The sequence below is a fragment of the Lipotes vexillifer genome, unplaced genomic scaffold (genome assembly GCF_000442215.2).
Source record: "Lipotes vexillifer unplaced genomic scaffold, Lipotes_vexillifer_v1.1 scaffold1235, whole genome shotgun sequence".
In the NCBI taxonomy this organism is placed as follows: domain Eukaryota; kingdom Metazoa; phylum Chordata; class Mammalia; order Artiodactyla; family Lipotidae; genus Lipotes; species Lipotes vexillifer.
In genome coordinates, this window is record NW_006775530.1 from 859574 (window position 1) to 879239 (window position 19666).

A 19666-nucleotide genomic window follows, 5' to 3' on the forward strand; every position below is an offset into this window, starting at 1 on the left:
TCAAATTAGAACTAAACACAGTATAAACTTTATCTGTACCACTTTCCTGTCTTTACAAATGTAAGTCATTTGGAAACCAAAACCCATTCCTGAGAGACAGGGGCAGGAAATTTTGGGACCCAGCACTAACATCCCTATTTTGGGGGCACTAATTTCCCCTCATCTCCTCCTCTTGTGCTCTCCAGCCATTATGTGTACAGTATGGTGAGCAGCAGCAGTGACCCTTCCTTGGGAATAAACAACCAAACACCCCAGAGACATCCCAGGAGGCCCGCTGGCCAACAGGGACTGGCTCCACTGTCTCTCCAGAGGGGTTTTGATGACCCACCAATGTCGAAACTGTTTCGAGAATTCCTGTCTACTTCTTAAAACAAAAGTCCTTTTTGACGGATTCGGTTAACATACTATATTACTTTATTGTTTAGAAAAAAACCTCTGCAAACTCACACAAGCTCTACCTGGTTGTTTATGTAGGCAGCAGAATAATAGTAAATGGACCCAAGAGTGGTTTTTATAATACAAAGTGACATGGTATTAGCAGGAGATCAAAAGAAGCCCTGGGTATTGGATGGATTTCATGGATGGTGAGACGAAGCCTGAAAATCTTTTCCTCTGGCTCTGAACAAAAACAAGTCAAGATATAAACAGGAAAAGACAACCAATATGAAATAGAAAAACATATACCTTTTGCAGTGGTCTTTACCCTAAAAATATCAAAAAAACACAAATTTTACTTAAGAATATCGTTCTTTAACATTTCTTCTAAGCCAGATGTTTTTCATTCAATTTTGGGGACTGCCAACGCACTTTTAATTGACCCAAGTTATCTTCTGGCTTAGTTTTAGCTTGAATGTTCCCTTTCCAGCTCCTCAATACTCCTTTGTTCTTCTTTCTATCCCAGTGTGGGCCCATGTGATCATGCAACTTAATGATTACAGCAATTATATATCAATTCTTATTCAAGGCAACCCTTCCTTGCCTTCCTGGAGGAGCATCAAGTCACACCACCTCTGTTACACAATAACCAAAGATTTTTCTTTCAATAAATTGTCTTACACTGGCATCTTATAATACATACAAAACATTTTCTAAAGATATAAGTTTTAGGGACTTCCCTGGCAGTCCAGTGGTTGAGGCTTCACCTTCCAATGCAGGGGGTGTAGGTTCGATCCCTGGTCGGGGAGCCAAGATCCCACATGCCTTGTGGCCAAAAAACCAAAACATAAAACAGAAGCAATATTGTAACAAATTCAATAAAGACTTTAAAAGATGGGCCACATCAAAAAAAAAAAGATATGTTTAAAAAATTTACCCATATCCCTGACATATAAAAGTCAGCCAGAAAGCCCATAATGTCATAACCAGGTGTGCGACTAGCAGGTTAACATGATTTTTACAAACTGTGAATTCACTCAACTGCTAAATCACAGGATACAAGACCTGGGTTGAACTTTTTCTTAAATAGTTTGCATGGGCAGACACTGGTGTGCTGTGTAGCTTCCTGTCCTGTCAAGTGCCTGGCAAGCAGGAATAGGGGAGGATACAGAGCAGTGCCCATGGTCCTTCCTGAACCACGCTGCTTCCTGCTGCATGTGACGATGGCTCAGAGTAGACCGGTCATCCTCAAAGGATGGGAAGAAAAATCACCACAGTTGTCGGCAGAAAACTCCCAGTGGACGGCCTCCTCAGGTGCTTCCACCGGAGGGGGGTGCGGGGAAAGCAGTCAAATACACCAGAGAATGTCCAAACCAAGGAGAAACAGTAACGTAACTCTAAATAATAACCTTCTTCTCAATGAAACAGTCATCTGAGAAAAAAAAAAAAACCTACCAGTTTTTTATTCTCAATGGAAAAAACAACAAAACCACAAACTGGAGCCATGGAGGTAAAATACACATGAAATGGAAAACATTCTCTTGTCCCGATCTACCCCCTCTGAATGCCGCTTTACCATGGGAGTTATTTTACTGGGGCAAACAGAAGATTAAATACTGTACCTTTGATCAATTTGGAGTCTCTTACTTCTGTAAAAAGGGGAATAAAAAATTGCCAGTTGATAAACAAAAAAAGAGCAAAATCCTCTAACAAAACTGTAAAGCTCTAAACACATATTTATAAATTTATATTTTACCAATACAAGATGGTAAGGGGTTTAAAAAAAAAAAAAAAAAAGAAAGAAAAAAGATGGCTAGGAACTGGTGCCAAAGTAAAGGATAAAGTTTTTGGTGCTTTTTCTAAACTCCTGCCCTAAAAGTAGTGTTTTTCAATATTTTTCAAAAGAAAGATTACCATGAATTCACTCTATCATCCCAATCCATCTCTTCCTCTCCCTGTTTCTCTCCACTCCCCATAAACAAAAGGGAAGCAGAGTTCTGCCCAGCACCATTTGGTGGCCTTAGGAGGTGGCAAGGGCTCCCTGCTACACTCAGTTTTAACAAATATAAACAAGGAACAAGATCATTCTGCAGTTGTGTTTTAAGTCGCAGGTGTGCAACCTGACTTCATGAACTAAACCTCTTATGATAATTAAGTCATAATTTTTAAAATAATATTTACTTAGAAGAAAAAGGGAAAAAGAAAAGCTTCAAAACCAGAGTGTGACGCCCTGTTAAGTATGTCTAATGTGCATTCAAAGTATTGGAAAGCAGGCAATTTTACCAAAGGGCAATGTCACTAGGATACGTAGACTATAATTATAAAAGAAAGTTTTGAAACATAAAGGTGCTCGTGGAAAAGAGTAAAGAGAGGAAACAAAGGCAAGGACACAATGAGCAGGTGCTTTGAGAGTAAGGCTCTGAGAAATGACTTGGACACTGGCCCCAGGGCTGAGGCGGATGTCCGGCCAACAGTCTGGGGTCCGAGGGAGAAGAATACAATTGGCAGGATTCGAGAAGAGGGCACCGCTGCAGCCTCCAAACAAGCGTCTAGTTCTCACTCCCAAGTAGATGTGCTTTCCAGACTTCAACAAGGTCTCCTCAGGAGGACTTGCTCTCCGCCATGTAGTAACGATACAGAAAACCTAAGAGAATAGCACCTACGATGGGGAAGATCCAATACGACCAGTAGCTAGATATTTGGGGGGGTAGGGGGGAGAAGCAATAAAATCGTGAACATTTCATACCAAATGTACCCTATCTTTCAACATTCACATTTTAATATTTTAAACATTTTTCACATTTTAATATTTTTGTAGCAAAGAATTTTATTTGAGGAAATAAAAAAATCCAAAGATTTGGATTGAAGTTAAACAATAATTTTAAAAGGATTAAAAACGGAATGTATGGTTAATACCAAAAAAATATATACATACACACCTCAGTATATATGTTTTCACAAAGACGTAAAGTGGTTATTTCTGGGTTACAGGATTATGGAGAGTTTAAATTTTTCTTTATGCTTTTCACATATTCTACAATTAACATCTGTGAGCAGGAAAAAGCCACCATTTTATGTATATAATTATAAATTTAGAACCAATGATACCTAATACACAACTGCTGACGATATTACATTTGCCCCACATGTGTTTTTAAAATTTAATCCTCACAACAATCCTACGAAATAGGTATTATTATTCTCATTTTATATATGAAATACAAGCTTTGCACCCAAAATCACAAAGGGAAGTTGGTCAAGCAGTCTGATTCCTATCCTGATTCCCATCCCCTTAATCCCTACTTAAGTTCAGACACTAACAAGGACACACACACATGCACACACACAACATACTGATAGTTCTAGTAAAGTTAAATAAATGGTAGTTGGCTTAAAAAGTCCTGTAAGAAACTTTCCTCAGAGTTTCAGGACAGTCATTATTCTCCTTAAAATAATCCTTCCTGGGGATTCCCTTGGCGGTCCAGCGCTTAAGACTCTGCGCTTACACTGCGGTGGCTCAGGTTCAATCCCTGGTTGGGGAACTAAGATCCCGCAAGCCACATAGCTGAAAAGATCCTTCCTCTCTAACAGAGCTTATTAGCTCTGCTAGTTTTAAGGTATAATTCTTCCATGATCCAAATGACCTGGCTGCCCCTCCACTTATGACATATGCAGTCTAGGTATTAAAAGGCTTTGAAGCCCAAAAAACCAGCTGAGGTTCAATAATAAAAATGATTCTCTTTGCCTAAACATGCCTAGCACTTTGTACATTTAAGTATGGCAGAAAGCTGTTCTGGACAAGTTTAGAATGTCAGCCAGGTAGCTTTGTTTAAAGACACAAGCAAGTTGGTCAGTATGTACAACAGCAATATGGCACAGGGAAACTTAAAAAGTAATCTCCCCAGAAGAGTAATGAACTCAGGTATCTTCCAGAGCAGCCACAAGGGACAAAAGAGTTCAAAACACAGAAGATAAAGTCTTCAGTGCAAAGACTGAGAATGGTTGACCACCAATCCTCATATAATCCTTTGTAACTTTACGGCCAATGAGAACAGAACAAGAAGAAATGCACCTATACTGCACCAAAGGAGATACAGATTCAACAACAACTTCCTGGCCATAAGACAGAACTCTCTTCATTCAGATTTATTCAGGTTATTGCATGTAGTTGTGACTCAGTTATTTTTATTGCTTTGAAGTATTCCACTATATGAATATCCCAGAATGAATTCATTCATTTTACTAATTAATAGTTATTTGGGTTGTTTCCAATATTTTAATATCTTGAATAATGTTGCTATGAGCATTCTAGTACGTGCTCACTGGTATACTTGTACACACATTTCTCTTGAGTATGTATATATCCCTAGAAATGCAACTGCTGGGTCAGAAGTTATTATATTGTCAAATTTACTTGATAATGCCAAATTGTTTTCCACAGGGACTGTACCCATTTACATCTCCCTAAGACCCTAAAGAGGGCCTAAGAATATTGGTAATACACTTCCTAAACAACTCCTCTTATTTTTAGAATTTTTAAAAATTTTCAACCATCTGGCAGGTGTGAAATATACCCTATGATTTTAATCTGCATCTCTCTGACAACAAATGAAATTAAACCTTTTTTTCCCATATGCTTATATTTGTGCTTCCTCTTCTGTAAGGTGCTTGTTTAAGTCTTTTTCTCATATTCTACTAAGTTATTTTTTAATTGATTTGTAAAAATTCTTCATGTATTCTACATAGTAATTTTTAATCAGTTTTAAGTGTAGTGTAAGTCTACTGCAAGTTTATGGCCTGTATTTTCAAATTCTTTATGGAGCTTTTGGATGAGCCTAGATCCTTAATATTAAGAAAGCTGAATTTACTAACAGTTTCCTTTAATTTCCACTTTTTAAAAATATTCTGTCCATCACCTCAAACAAAAAAGACATGGTACTTTTATGAGAAAAAAAGACACATTTTCTCTCTATGAAATGCTTTAAGTGGGATCTCAGAAAGATAAAACAGCACTATATAATCTCTATAAATTTTTACAAGCCAAGGATTCTACAGTTATCTCAAGTAGAGACACTTAAGGGATGACAAATGTATACCTTTCAGGGCTAATTCTACTGTGTTAGTAACATTACTGCAAGGGATAAGTAAACCTTTGAGGAAGCACACATTCCTGAACATGATTGCAATACACAATTTTTTTCTTCTATAAAATGTAATAATACATTTTTACATTTATTATTACATTTATAATATGTAAGGTAGGTGCAGAGTGGCTGTGAGGATTAAATGAGATTAAGTTTTGTTTTTTTTTTTGAGATTAAGTTTTTAATGGAAGTTGCATAGCTTGGCTGAGCTACAGAGACTGTGGGCCTGAATTAACAGTAATACTTGTCCATGCATACTTACCTCTTACTACATGTGATTCTAATTTATGTCACAACAAGATTTAAAAATTACTCAAGGCAAGAACTTTTTTGAGATTACTCAGATGACTAAAACTGTAAAAATTAATTTTGCTAAAGCTAAGGAACTACTGAATTTGTAATAATTTTGACCAAAAAAGAATGAGCTGTCAAACTGTACTCTAAGTTATGTTACACATGTATATTTATGGAAGAACCTCTTTGCCACACAGTATGTTGAGCATAAGGAAATCTATTAAGGGAATACCAACCTTCTGCACGTATTATTTTTCGGAGGGTCCTGAAGAAGATGCATATTCAAAAACAAACAAACAACAAACAAGATTAACACAGAGTATACAAATCTTCTCGAATAGTCATGCAAACTCTGAAGCTAATAACAGAACTTCATCTTTCATGCAATTTGATGTTTACAAATCCATATGTGATGGGAGGACTAGGAATTCTTTTTCTGATAATATACAGGTATTCCCTAGTAAAGAACCACTAATGAAAGCATAGAGAAATGACCTAAACTCTTTTTATTTGTAAAAAACAAACAAACAAACAAAAAGAGCCACTGGCACAAACTATATTGCAATGAACTAATTTGCAGTCACAATGGTAAGCCTGGTTCACTGTGGCTTGCCACTGGCAGTAGCTAAGATGACATTTTGTGAAAACACTGTTAAAAAATAAAAACTCCTGTCTTGTAACATAGAGATCAACTGGGAAATGCTCAAAAGCATGCAGATGACTGCTTTGTGGCTTAGAGAAGCGAACTGGTTTACTCTCTGAAATCGTAAAAATTACGATTAGAGACCTTAGGGCTTATTTCACAATGAAAACAGCAAGAATGGAGTTAGGGGAAAGAAAATACCAAAATAAACTTAAAAACAAAAATCTGGCAGCAACAAGTAACAAGGTACTTATACGTGCGACAACACTGATGAACCTTAAATGTTACGTGAACTGAAAGAACTGAAAGAAACTAAAGACCATGTATTATAAAAAGTCCATTTACATGAAATGTTCAGAATAGGCAAACCGAGAGGCAGAAAAGTAGATTAGTGGTTTCCTAGGGCTGGGAGAAGAGGAGCTGGAGGGAAATGGAAAATGACTGCTAAAGGTTATGTGGTGATGAAAATGTTCCAAAATTAATTTGTGATTATGGTTGCACAGCTTTGAATATACTAAAAACCCTTGACTTATACATCTTAAATAGGTGAACTGGATGGCATGTGAATTATACCTTAATAAAGCTGATACTAAATTTTTAAATTCACTTTATGTAAATATCAAATGAAGTTACGGATTTCATTAATTAGCTGTATAGTACAAAGAAGCCTGCTAACTTACTGCCAGAGGACAATAACCCATTAGCATAAGTTACTGCTGCCCAAAAGATCATCTTTGCCAATATGCAATAATATGCCAGGGTATGCACACATAACTACAAATTTCAGTAACCTCCAGGATTCCCCAAAACCCTACATACATACTGGCCTAGATATTTTAGAGCAGACCATGAGATAAGTTTTAATTTCATATACCCAAAACATTTCATGCAAATGAATACATGCCCCAAACCTGAAAGAAATCGCCTATAGGCAAGTAAAACTTCTAACAAAAAGTTTTAGATAAATCCTATTAATATACTACTACACTTCTTTGAGACCCCAATGTTAACAATCTGGGACATTTCTCCTTGAATAGAACGAGTCAGGCTAGCTAAAACATGTTACGGTCAATCTTTGAGAAATAACAGCGAGTGTTTTGCAGATTTGGAAGGCCGGGGTGGTAATTGACGGTTGTGTGTGCATCTCACTTACAATGTTGCCTTTTTAAAGCTTTTTTATTTTAAACTAATTAATTAATTTATTTATTTTTGGCTGTGTTGGGTCTTTGTTGCTGCACGCGGGCTTTTCTCTAGTGGTGGTGAGTGGGGACTACTCTTCGTTGCGGTGCACAGGCTTCTCATTGCAGTGGCTTCTCTTGTTCTGCAGCATGGGCTAGGCGCACGGGCTCAGTAGTTGTGGCACGCAGGCTCTAGAGCGCAGGCTCAGTAGTTGTGGCGCAGGGGCTTAGTTGCTCCGTGGCATGCGGGGTCTTCCTGGACCAGGGCTCGAGCCCGTGTCCCCTGCATTGGCAGGCGGGTTCTCAACCACTGCGCCACCAGGGAAGCCCAACATTGCCTTTTTAAAAATATTCCACTACAGTAGCCAAGAAATAATTGAATTCTATCAAGAAAATTCCATGGTCTTTTATGCTTTCTTTATCCACACATATACCAATGATTTACGGAACAAAAAATGTAGACTTAGTATTAAAAAAAAAAGTGGAGGTAATCTGAAAGGCTTATGTGAAAGCGAAACAGAGTAATATATGTACTATGATGTTTAATCTATAACCACATTAAATCCGTTAGTTCATATAAATGGATTCTCTAGATTTCAAAGTTTTTAGTCTCTTTTACAACCAAAAGCACTTGTGTGTGCTAACTAGAGTGAGCCTCAGACAACGTAGTAAGCAAGTGAGAGAAGAAAGAGAGGGGGAGAGAGAGAGGCCAGACGAATCAAGACCATAATATACTGAAATTGTAATAGTTCATAATAAGCAATAAAAATTTTAAAATATACATGGTTTCCTTCCTTCCTTCATCCCTGCCTCCCTCCCTCCCTCTCTTTCAACTAAGTACCTCAACCCCTGTTTTAAGAGCAATCTAGGAAAGAAAAGAGAAGGAAGCTTATTCTCTTTAGAATACGAAGAGCCAAATAAATGCCAAAGTGACTCCGCTTTTAATCAACTATAAATGAAAGAGTTTTTTAAGGCACTGCTCTTGTAGCCAAGTGTCTCGGCCAAGTTTGGAAAGAAGCCAAGTAAGTTATTTTTAATTTAACAAAATTAAGAAGAAAAGGGTTCTATTAACACAAAACCTTCCTTCATCTTCACCCTTCCAATCTCTCCATGTACAGCTCCCCCGTTCTCATTTCCACTCCAGAGCTCTGTGCTGCATCTAACAGATGCTTAGGTGAAATTCCTACAGTTTATGATTGACTTTAATTTACCCCTGTGGGTGTTCAGGCATATCTTGGCTGGTTATGTTCTTGCCCACATTTCAATTTACATGCAAGATTGGTCAGGAGAAGTGACTGCTCTCCATCTTTGGCATGGATAGTAGTAATTGCAATACTACATGATTTTAGTTACAAGAGAGCAGTTCAAATCCAGAGTTCTACCAAAAGCCTTACCAAGTGATTAATATGCATGCTTCTCTATTCTCCAATGAGTCTGGAATCCAATTCCAACAACCAGATTGCTTTAAGTCTACTCTGATTTTAGTCCAAAATTAACAGAAATTAACTGTTTAAATACAGTGGTTCCTAAAGTTCAAGATTCATTAAGCCTTTAATTCCCTCATAACATAAATAAGTAAATAAATATACTTATATACATACAAACACTAAACATGGACTTTGTAGGACAAGAGGAAATATTTCATAATATTTGAGTAACCTTTTTATTAAAGCTGATTATAACTGAAATTATGTCTAATATCCTCAAGCTCAATGCTAAATCAGTTTCCTCACCTGTGAACTGAAAGGCTCAAATCAGATGAACCTGAATTCTAAAGTCATATTCAATTAACTCAACACAATTTTCCGACCCAAGGGCATTTTAGCAAAACCTACAAGAGCAGACTTCTAAAGATTAGAGAGAAGTTAATACCATTCTCCCACGTCCAAGAAGGAAGACTGAAGGAGCACAACCACACAGAGACGTTTCTATTTTCCAGCACGTACGTAAAGGTGTGTTCTTCCAGATACTCTTCCGAGACAGTGTGCCGTGAGTACCAACCCTCTCCGATGTGGTTAAAAGAATGACAAAGAAATGTCATAATTGGCAAACATATGGGAAGGGATCTGGGGGTCAGTGGGGGGTGATTTCACTATGAACCCTGTTTATGAGGAAAACATGGGAGGAGAACACATGCTTACGGAATGGTGTACTTTGTCACCAGAACATAAACGTAGGAAGCAATGCGCCAAAATTATAGTTATGATGCATTCAAACATACAGACAGAGCATTACGTGTACCTTCAGCCTAAACAGTTTATACTCAGACTTTCAGAGGTTTAAATAAAAGGGAAATATAAGGTATATAAAAAGCTTATGTTTTAATTCCTAAATTGAATGTTAGCCATTCCAAGAGGATTCCAAGTATTTAAAATTGGAAGAAGTGGATTTTAAACCATAGAACACCTTCAGCAAATTTAATGAGTATTTGGGTGGTCTGGTAGTTTTTGCAGCTTTTATTTAGAATAATTTGGTTTCTATGTGGCCAGAAACTTATGAAAAACAACTTGGGAACTTTGGGCTTCAAACACTAGTGCAAAGGATTTTCCCCCCATAATACAATGGACTGTGTAACATTAGCTAACACTATATAAATTTTAGTTTTAGGTTCATCATACAACCTAAAAAGTCTGAGTTTTGAAAGTATATGACTTCAATATTTTCATGGCCATGTGGTGTGGATCTTGAGGACAGCCTTCTCATGACACTCTAATGCACTAAGATTTCTTTCTAGATGAGAATACAGTTTAACAATTAGTCTTGTAAAGCATACATCCCTAGAGTCAGTCCAGTCATATAAATAATATTTCCCTGTACCTAAGGGCAAATTCAAAGATGAAAAACACCTGCTAAAACAAATTTCTATACGACTCTCTCAAGAACCCATTATAAGATACATAAGACATCACTGAAGAAAAAAAATTAAAACACTCAGACACTAATTTCTACTGGGACCTAAGAAGTGAAAAACTTGTTATAACATTGGAGGGCTGATTTGCAAAAGATGTTACCTTGTCCTTCTGACATCTTGCTTTGCAAAACTACACATCATTTCTAAATAAAGCATTACAAGAAGACACTAAGCCTTCAGATTCCTCAGAAAAGGGTATTTTGTCTTTCAAGAGTGATCTTGCCATTACATTCTATGCTTTATTTCAAAAGATTACGTTACAAAATACAAATGTTAGGGGAAGAAAAAACAGGCAACAATGAAACCACCATACAAAATTCTTTGGTAAATAGCAAGCACTACTCATCTGAAGGGCAGCTGCATACCCATTTTAAACGTTAATAAATTAGGTTGTAGATATGATAGGAATATTTAACAATTCTTCTTTTTAGTATGATGCAACCAACTAACTACATTACATAACTATAAACCTGCATTCTTTTTAGTTTCCCTCCCATAAAAGAGAAGGTAGGGCTTCCCTGGTGGCGCAGTGCTTGAGAGTCCGCCTGCCGATGCAGGGGAAACGGGTTTGTGCCCCGGTCCGGGAAGATCCCACATGCCGCGGAGCGGCTGGGCCCGTGAGCCATGGCCGCTGAGCCTGCGCGTCCGGAGCCTGTGCTCCGCAACGGGAGAGGCCACGACAGTGAGAGGCCCGCGTACCGCCAAGAAAAAAAAAAAAGAGAGAGAAGGTAAACTGAATGTTATGTATGTATGATACTTTACGTATGTGTAATAGAAAACTGTATAACAAAAGTCTATAGCATCTGGGAGAAAAAAATGTATCTGCCTTTAAATGCAAGTTATAAACTGCTTCTAACATGGATGGAGTTTACTAAATTTCAAAAGTTAAATTTTTTAAGTTAAAAAATGAAGTTTAAGAAACATGTTAAGGGACTTCCCTGGTGGCGCAGTGGTTAAGAATCCGCCTGCCAATGCAGGGGACGTGGGTTTTACTCCTGGTCCGGGAAGATCCCACATGCCGCGTAGCAACTAAGCCCGTGTGCCACAACTACTGAGCCTGCACTCTAGAGCCCACGAGCCACAGCTACTGAGCCTGTGTGCCACAACTACTGAAGCCTGTGTGCCTAGAGCCCGTGCTCCTCAACAAGAAGCCACCACAATGAAACTTACCTTAGAAACAGTGTTTTCTGTGCCAGTTTGCCTGCCTGCCTACTGTGCCAAAGTAACCTAGACACATTTGTGGTCCATGAGGTCTCTCTTTGGATTATGGGTTTACTTCTTCGTTAACATTTTTATCACTCAGTCTACCTTCAGTTCAGGAGATAAGGAACATACAAATGCTAACCTGACTAAAAAAATGTGGCACCATTTCATTCATTTATTCAACAGATATTATCTAGGTGACAGTCCAACTGCTTCACTAGTCAAATCTCATTACGATGCATAGACCCAATAACCTGACCATTTTTCCATTTAACTTTTTTGAATGGGTGGTTTGTGGTGTACATGGTTAAAAATTCAAATAGTACAAAAAAGTGTACTATAAAAATGACTGCCATCGCCACCTCTGTCTCCCAGTTCCCCTTCTCCTGAGGTAACCAGCTACCATTTTGTTTACTCTTCCAAAGAGATTCTGTGCATACATAAATATAAACACGTGGATGGATGGATATAGACTGATTGATCAGTAGACAGACCAACCATCCCTTGCTTTAAAAATCTCATAGGTGCTATTCTGCCCCTTGCTTCTTTCTACTAAAAAATTTTATCTTAGTGATTGTTCCTTATCAATTTATAAAGATCTCTCTCATTCTCTCTCTCTCTCTCTCTTTTTTTTTGGCCCGCGCCGTGTGGCATGCGGCATGTGGGATGTGGGATCTTAGTTCCCTGACCAGGGATCAAACCCGTGTCCCCTGCATTGGGAGCGTGGAGTCTTATCTGCTGGACCACCAGGGAAGTCCCTCTCATTCTCTTTAATACTTAGTATTCCACAGACAAAAGCTTTGATGAGATGACATTTGCTATAACAGGATTTGATCTGTTTCTTTTTTTTAAGGAAGTAAGATTGTCTCTATAAAGGCTTAACATGGTTTTTTTTGTTTGTTTGTTTGTTTGTTTTGGTTGCGTTGGGTCTTCGTTGCTGCACATGGGCTTTCTGTAGTTGTGGCGAACAGGCAGACAGTGCTTTCCACAGAAGAGAACTAAAGTTCCCTAAGTTTTCAAATGAAAAGACGGGCATGTCATTCAGCACAGTCTGGTGCTTGGCTATCTCGGTTACTTTAAGTGCAAATTCCCACCTCCAGAGATCATGAATCAGTAGTAGTAATGGCAGCCCAGGAAATATACATTTCAGAAAACATGCCAAGAGATTACAATACAGGTGGTACAGGGAATAGAATTTGAAAAACACTGCTCTCCATTCCTAAGAATGGTCCTAACTACATACTATACTACCAAGGAAGAAAAATAGCAACAAGAAGCAATTTGTAGACTTCTAGACATTATAACTCCCCCACAATTTTATTTGTCTTAAATATAATGGGTGTTCTCACAGTGCTGTGCAGAAGTGGGTTATGCCTCCTGGATACAAGGTGCATCTCTTGTACAAATGGGAACATCCCGTGAATCAAATGTTGACCTCTGAAAGCAATGGTTTCTGGACATGTTCAATACACCAAACAAGCCATGCTTAGTTCAAATTTTACCTTAATTACACAACTGAAGATTCAAGAATGGATAGTACATGTGTTAGGAGGGGAGGACAAACAAACCAACAGTGCTCACAAAGCATTTAAAGAACTATTTCATGCCCCCTTCATAAACAATTCAACAGTTCAGAGTAGCAGAGTGCAGCAAGATGGAAGCGTTAATTTACACAAGCACTCTGGATGGCAGAGCAAGAGGTGGCAGATACCATCAAGCAATCTCTTGAATTGAAAGAATTCTTGTGTATAGGCCAACTTTAATTGCTGTGTCACATGAGTTCAGTAATACTAGCTCAATGAGGAAAGGGAAGCAAGAAGCTAGAAGGAGGAAAAGAGGAGGGAGCATTGCGTCCATGATGTTCTGGGTGACAACTAACTGCTGTCCCTTTAAATTAGAGGGTAGGTAAAGAGTCAAGGAAAATAGCGGGAAAAAAGTGGGGGGATAAGGGAGATGAACCATCCAGCTTGTGGGAAGCAAAAAGGCTTTCATATTTTCTTCCTGGTACATTATGCAGTACACATTAAGGTTTTCAAATATTTAATCTTTTGTTTTTGCAGTTATCACTGTGTGAATGGGAAGGGTGTGAGGCCTATGTGAGCCTACACCATAGGGGAATAGGGACAGAAAGGCCTGTTCCAGTCAATTACTCAATTGTTCCAGTCTACAACTCATTCTAAGACTTTAAAGAGTAAATCGACCTTCCAATTCTTTTTCCAACACAGAATTATTATCATCTATACTATTAAATGTAAGAATAAGAAATACTTTTCTACAACTGAATCTATAAACTAATTTCTTTCAAAGCAATACGGGGCATGGCTTTAGAGTTTCAATTTTTTAAAAAAGCGAACAGAAGCATGAACAAAATGTTCCTACTGTTCAAGACTCAGCTATTCTTTTTTCCTGAGATGGTACTGAGTCCAAATTCCTAAAAAACAGGATTTTTGTTTGGGGGAAAAGTAAACACTTCTCTTGTTACAATACATTAAAAAAAAAAAAAAGAAAAAGAAATATAAACACTTGAAAGACACAAGAGAAATAGAGGACTTCTTACCTTGCCATCACTTCCGGGTTTAAGGTCATTCTGTTTAAAGAGGAAAACAAATAATATTTTAAGACACATCTAAATGAACTCTCATTACCTGCTTACTTCTAACTTTGGAAAATGAGACTACATTCTGGTAGTAGTAATTCCCTGGGAGATGTCAGGGTCTACAGAAGGGTACTGCCCACTCCCCCACCCCTGCATCCCTGACTCTGAGCGTATCAGGGTCCCTTGTTAGAATGGTATGGTTTTAAAAGTCCATAGTTACCACTTTTAGCAATGAATTTGCAAGACCAAACTACTATTTTAGGTAGAGATATTAACTGCATTACAAAAAAATCAATCAATCAAAAATAACCCCACCTCCAAAATCAGTTCCTTTTCATAGACACTATATGTGTTGATTTACAGACAAGAAGCTCTATCTTAGCACAGTAAGGCTAGATGATTTTGGAGAAAATTTAGCCTGATGGCTGGGTTGAACGAATCTCCATTTTAGTAACTCATTCCCTCATCATGATCTGTGGCTGTTGGATAGCTTCCTCTCTCTACAAGCACTCCTAGAGATCAGCTAATTCTTACCGGATGCACATCACCAATATAGTACTGTTTGAGCATTTCTCTGGCATCAGAGGAGTGGCCTACATCTTCAAAACTTTCAGTTGCATCTCCACCAGCTTGTTCCAGCAGAACCTCTTCTCCACCAGGATGCTACAAGGAAAAGATATTTACTGAAGAGAGGGCTGTCTGAAAAGATAACTAATGTAAGCTACTTCCCCCTCCCCTCTCCTCTTTTCCCCTTTCTCCCTTTAATGGCAGCAATGGGACGCATCAGCACTGCATACCCCATGACAGGATGCAATGGGGAGAACACAACGTAACTCCTGTGTCTTTTGGCCAAAAAAGCATAATGTGGGTTCAACTGTGAGGAAACCTAGGACAATCGCAAATTGAGAGATATTCTATGAAACAACCAGCTGTGACCTCCAAAAATATTAAGGTTAGGAAAGCCAAAGAAAGAATATTATTGTATTCCTGCAACTTTTCTGTAAGTTTGAAATGGTTTCAAACTTTAAAGCTAAACAAATAAATAATACCAAAATAACTGCCTCTATACCTAGAAAGTAGATTCTATCTATAACTTACATGCTATATACCTTGCATAAATTATTAAGAAATTGAGATGTCTTTGTTTCCTTATTTGTAAAATGGAGACAATATGAGTACCTATCTTTACTACGGTGAGTACTATATGAGATAAGGACAGGAAACACTCTGTACTCAACAAGAGAAAGGTACAGTTAGTATAATGTGCTATCATCCATCATTTTAAAAAGCAGATACACATATGCATGCATATGCATAAAATCTCTCCGGAAACATTTAAGGGAACCTGGTGGCTGGGAGACAGGTGCAAGGAAGCCTTTTCACTGTACACCCTACCGAAATTGGTTTCCCAAGTACAGTATTACCTACTCAGAAAATAATTTTTTAAAAATTGCGTTTAGCACAGTCCCTGACTTAAACACTCAATAAACATTTACTTACAACTAGCAAATTTAGAATTTACACTATTAGACATATCTAGATTTATATTTTTGGAATATCAAGTAATGCTTTTAAGTAGTTACTTTTTATAACAACCTTTTAAGCAGGAATAATATTATCATCCCTATTTTAAAGATGAATTCAACAGAAGCACAAAAACTCTAAGTGTAACCTCCCAGTCAGTCACTTGCCTCTGAGCTCCGCGAGGATAAGGAAACTTCTATTTTTGTCTCCTATAAGGTCTCCACCCAGTGATGGGTCTCCCACCCCAGCATTAAGCATGCTGTTTTGAAGCAAGAGTTAGACAGCTGCCACTCATCTGTTGTTACATGTGAACCCTCTCAGCCCTGGTAAGCTATTATTTTTGGAATTGCGTCCCAACTTGCTCTATGTACCTAAACTATGGAAGACATCTTTTCCTTATGACACATCCCAACTATTATGCTGCCTTTTCAGAGTAAAAGGATAACAAAATGTCTTAGTGGTTTGAGATATTCCAGAGAATGGTTAAGTTTATGACTCCCTACATAGCTCTTTCTACAACTACAAAGTATTTTCATTTTCACCAATCTCTCATCATAAATAAATAAATAAGCAACGCTTTTATACTTTTTTTCCCTACTGTATGAGGGAAAAAAGAATAAGGAATCAACTATAGCTTTATAACAGAAATAAGTACAGTTAGTTAACATTTTGGTGCATAAAACTATTTTTACTGTCCATTCAACCATTTCAATTATTATGCTTCAATTTTTATTGAGTACTTACAATTTAATGTACTAGGCAGTGATGAAAGGTTTTGTGTCTTCATAAAAATGAGTTCATATGGTATATACTGTTTTATAGCCTGCTTTTTATTTTTCACAGAGCCCAAGGAGGGTCAGAGTGGTCAAAAAAAAGGGTTTAGTAAAATAACTCTCACTCCAAAATGTGGTCTTAATACAGATGGTTTAGAGCAAGCAAAAATATTTCAGGGAACCCTTCGTTACTGTTTTAGAACTCTATAAACTTCAGACATTATTTAAAATCAAACAGCAGCCCAGCCAGAGGCAATGCACTAGGCCTGAGGCCACAGCAGAGCCCAGGCCAGCCCTGAGCCAAGATAATGCCCAGGCTGCAGGACAGGAGAAGTCCCTGAGGAGAATCCCAAGAGGAGCCCCAATGACCCTGGTCGGACTGGCTCTCAGTGGGCTACTCAACTCCAACATGAGCCTCTGGGTAGTCCAGCCCATCTTTATCATCACCTGGGGGTGTGATCCACCACTAGGTGTCTATCCTACTGCAGAGTGACAAGAAGCTCAACCAGGAGCAAATATCTGAAATTAGTTAAGTCCTAATTCAAAGCACCGTCCTCAGGGAAAATGGAAATTGTATTCCCAAACGGTCCTTGACATAAAAATATTACTTCAACAACCCAGAGGATGGAGTTTTCAAAAAAAAAAAAAAAAAAAAAAGGAAAATAATACCACCTTCTCCTACAACTGATCCCACGATGGTCACAGATGTGATGAAAGAGAATGTCACAAATGTCCTCGCTGTGATTCTTATTGGTGGATGGATCAACATGACATTCTTAGGCTTTATCACAAAGTGCTATTTCCAATGACCCTATGTAAGCTTACGCTACAGAAGGGAATTGAACTACTCATTATTAATAGCTGCATCCTGGTACTTCTGCTGTGTATTTGGGCTTCAGAGCATTCACTCTCCAAATGTGGGCCAAGATAATGCCAATGACCAATCAGGAATGATGGAGACACAGATGACTGCAGCAGCCACGGCCATGCCCACCACAGATACCAAGAAAGCTTTCAAGACAAAGTGAAAAGTTTTGGAGCTAAGAGATCACCAGAGGGCACCAGGTGATGTCAAAGAGGAGCACGTGGCCAAACGCCTCCACTTGGAAGGCATATTCAAAAATGAATTACAGACCTCTTTTTTTTTTTTTTTTTTTTTTTTTTTGTGCGGTGCGCGGGCCTCTCACTGTTGTGGCCTCTCCCGTTGCAGAGCACAGGCTCCAGACGCGCAGGCTCAGCGGCCATGGCTCACGGGCCCAGCCGCTCCGCGGCATGTGGGATCTTCCCGGACCGGGGCATGAACCCGCGTCCCCTGCATCGGCAGGCGGACTCTCAACCACCGCACCACCAGGGAAGCCCTACAGACCTCTTTTTGAAGGTCAACCAGGGATTAGCTGTTGGGAACTTGGAGTAGTCCTTAACCTTTTAACTTGTTTGCACTGGAGACTCACAGAATAAAAAGGAAAATGCATGAACTGGTGGGCATGCAACAAGGATCATTCTTGTCTGACCCAGGTTCTTTTTTATGTTTGAAACTAGAAGAAACGAGGCCTGTGTGCTGGGTGACTTATAAGGAAAGAGCTATTTTTTAAATGTTTTTAAATTTCCTTCTGGTGCTTGTAGAAATGAAAGGCAGAGAAGGGGGGAAACTCAAGCTAGTGATAATATATAAAAACTTAGCAAAAATTCAATCTTTGGAAGAAACATTGCCAATTATAACTAATTATCATGTGCAATCAGCCTGACTTCTAGACCACAGTAAACTCCCGTTTTCTTGGGATCCGAATACCCTGTATTTTTATACTTAACTTATGTGCTAGTATTTTTATAACTTCCTTTAAAAAACTAATAATTTTCATTACTGAAAATTTAGAAACTATGTATGAGCAAAACAAGTCTCTGTATTGTTCATTTCGAGCCTACAGAATGACATAAAGAGCAAATGTGTCAAAACTTTATTCAAATAAACTCTTTTTCAGAGTGAATACTCAGAACCACGACAGACTTAGCAACCCTTCTATATCTCTTAATACTGTCCAGGGAAACCTGATGACCCTGATATATTGCTGGATTCTCAAGTGCCTTCAGGATGACCAAAGATAGGTTAAATATGGGAGATTCTTGATCTGGATCTCAGAATATATCAAATCCACTGGGGGGAAAAAAAAAATCAATGGTTCTGTACTGTATGTAACCACTCAGTTGAACTAAAGACCCAGTTATTCTGGATATGAGAGTTTACAAGATAGGGCAATTGCTGGCAGATACAAAGATAATGGTTGCCCAGGGATAATTCTGTCTGAATTAAATGTCCTAGGGAAGTGGCAGTGTGCCATTCTATACCAACAGTTAAATGTAATTTGCATGTTGAGTACTATAATCAAAACTGGAGAAATCAGAATAATATCTGTGGATTGTATCAATATCAATATCTTGAGTTGTTTTGCACAACTACAGTTGTGCAAAATTTTACCAGTACAAGGAAATGAGTAAAAAGTACAAAGGATCTCTCTATTATTTCTTTTATAACTGCATATGAATCTCATTATCTCAATAAAAATTTCATTCTAAAAAAATAAAATCAATTCCCTAAGTATATACTAGAGAAATGTGTATACATATATGAACTTATACACACATACACACACACAAATGATCACAGCATCATTATTCATTATGACCCTAAACCTGAAACAACCCAATATCCATAAGAATATGAATAAACGGAGGTATAATCATACAATAGAATCCTAATCAGCTATGAAAAAGAATGAGGCACTGCAATATGCACAAAAGAATATAATATATTGAACCAAAGATGCCAGACACAAAACAATATATACTGTGACACTCATTTGTAAAAAGTTCAAAAATAGACAAAAGAGGGATTTCCCTGGTGGTCCAGTGGTTAAGACTCCGAGCTCCCAATGCAGTGGGCACAGGTTCAATCCCTGGTTGGAACTAAGATCCCGCGTGCCACACGGTGCTGCCAAAAAAAAAAAAAAGAAAGGAAAAGAAAAGAAAA

General features: G+C 38.2%; 1 protein-coding gene across 1 annotated transcript in view; it reads right to left on the reverse strand.

Annotated features, from left to right (window-relative positions):
- Positions 1-2542: 2542 nt before the first annotated feature.
- CYB5B (cytochrome b5 type B) overlaps positions 2543-19666 on the reverse strand; it is a 28202-nt gene continuing 11078 nt past the window's right edge. Inside the window, exons 2-5 of the mRNA XM_007449924.1 lie at positions 14879-15007; positions 14306-14335; positions 6050-6078; positions 2543-3066 (exon numbers count right to left, since the gene is read on the reverse strand). Coding sequence (XP_007449986.1) covers positions 2976-3066; positions 6050-6078; positions 14306-14335; positions 14879-15007 — 279 coding nt within the window. The 3' untranslated portion in view covers positions 2543-2975. The remainder of the gene's footprint in view (positions 3067-6049; positions 6079-14305; positions 14336-14878; positions 15008-19666) is intronic.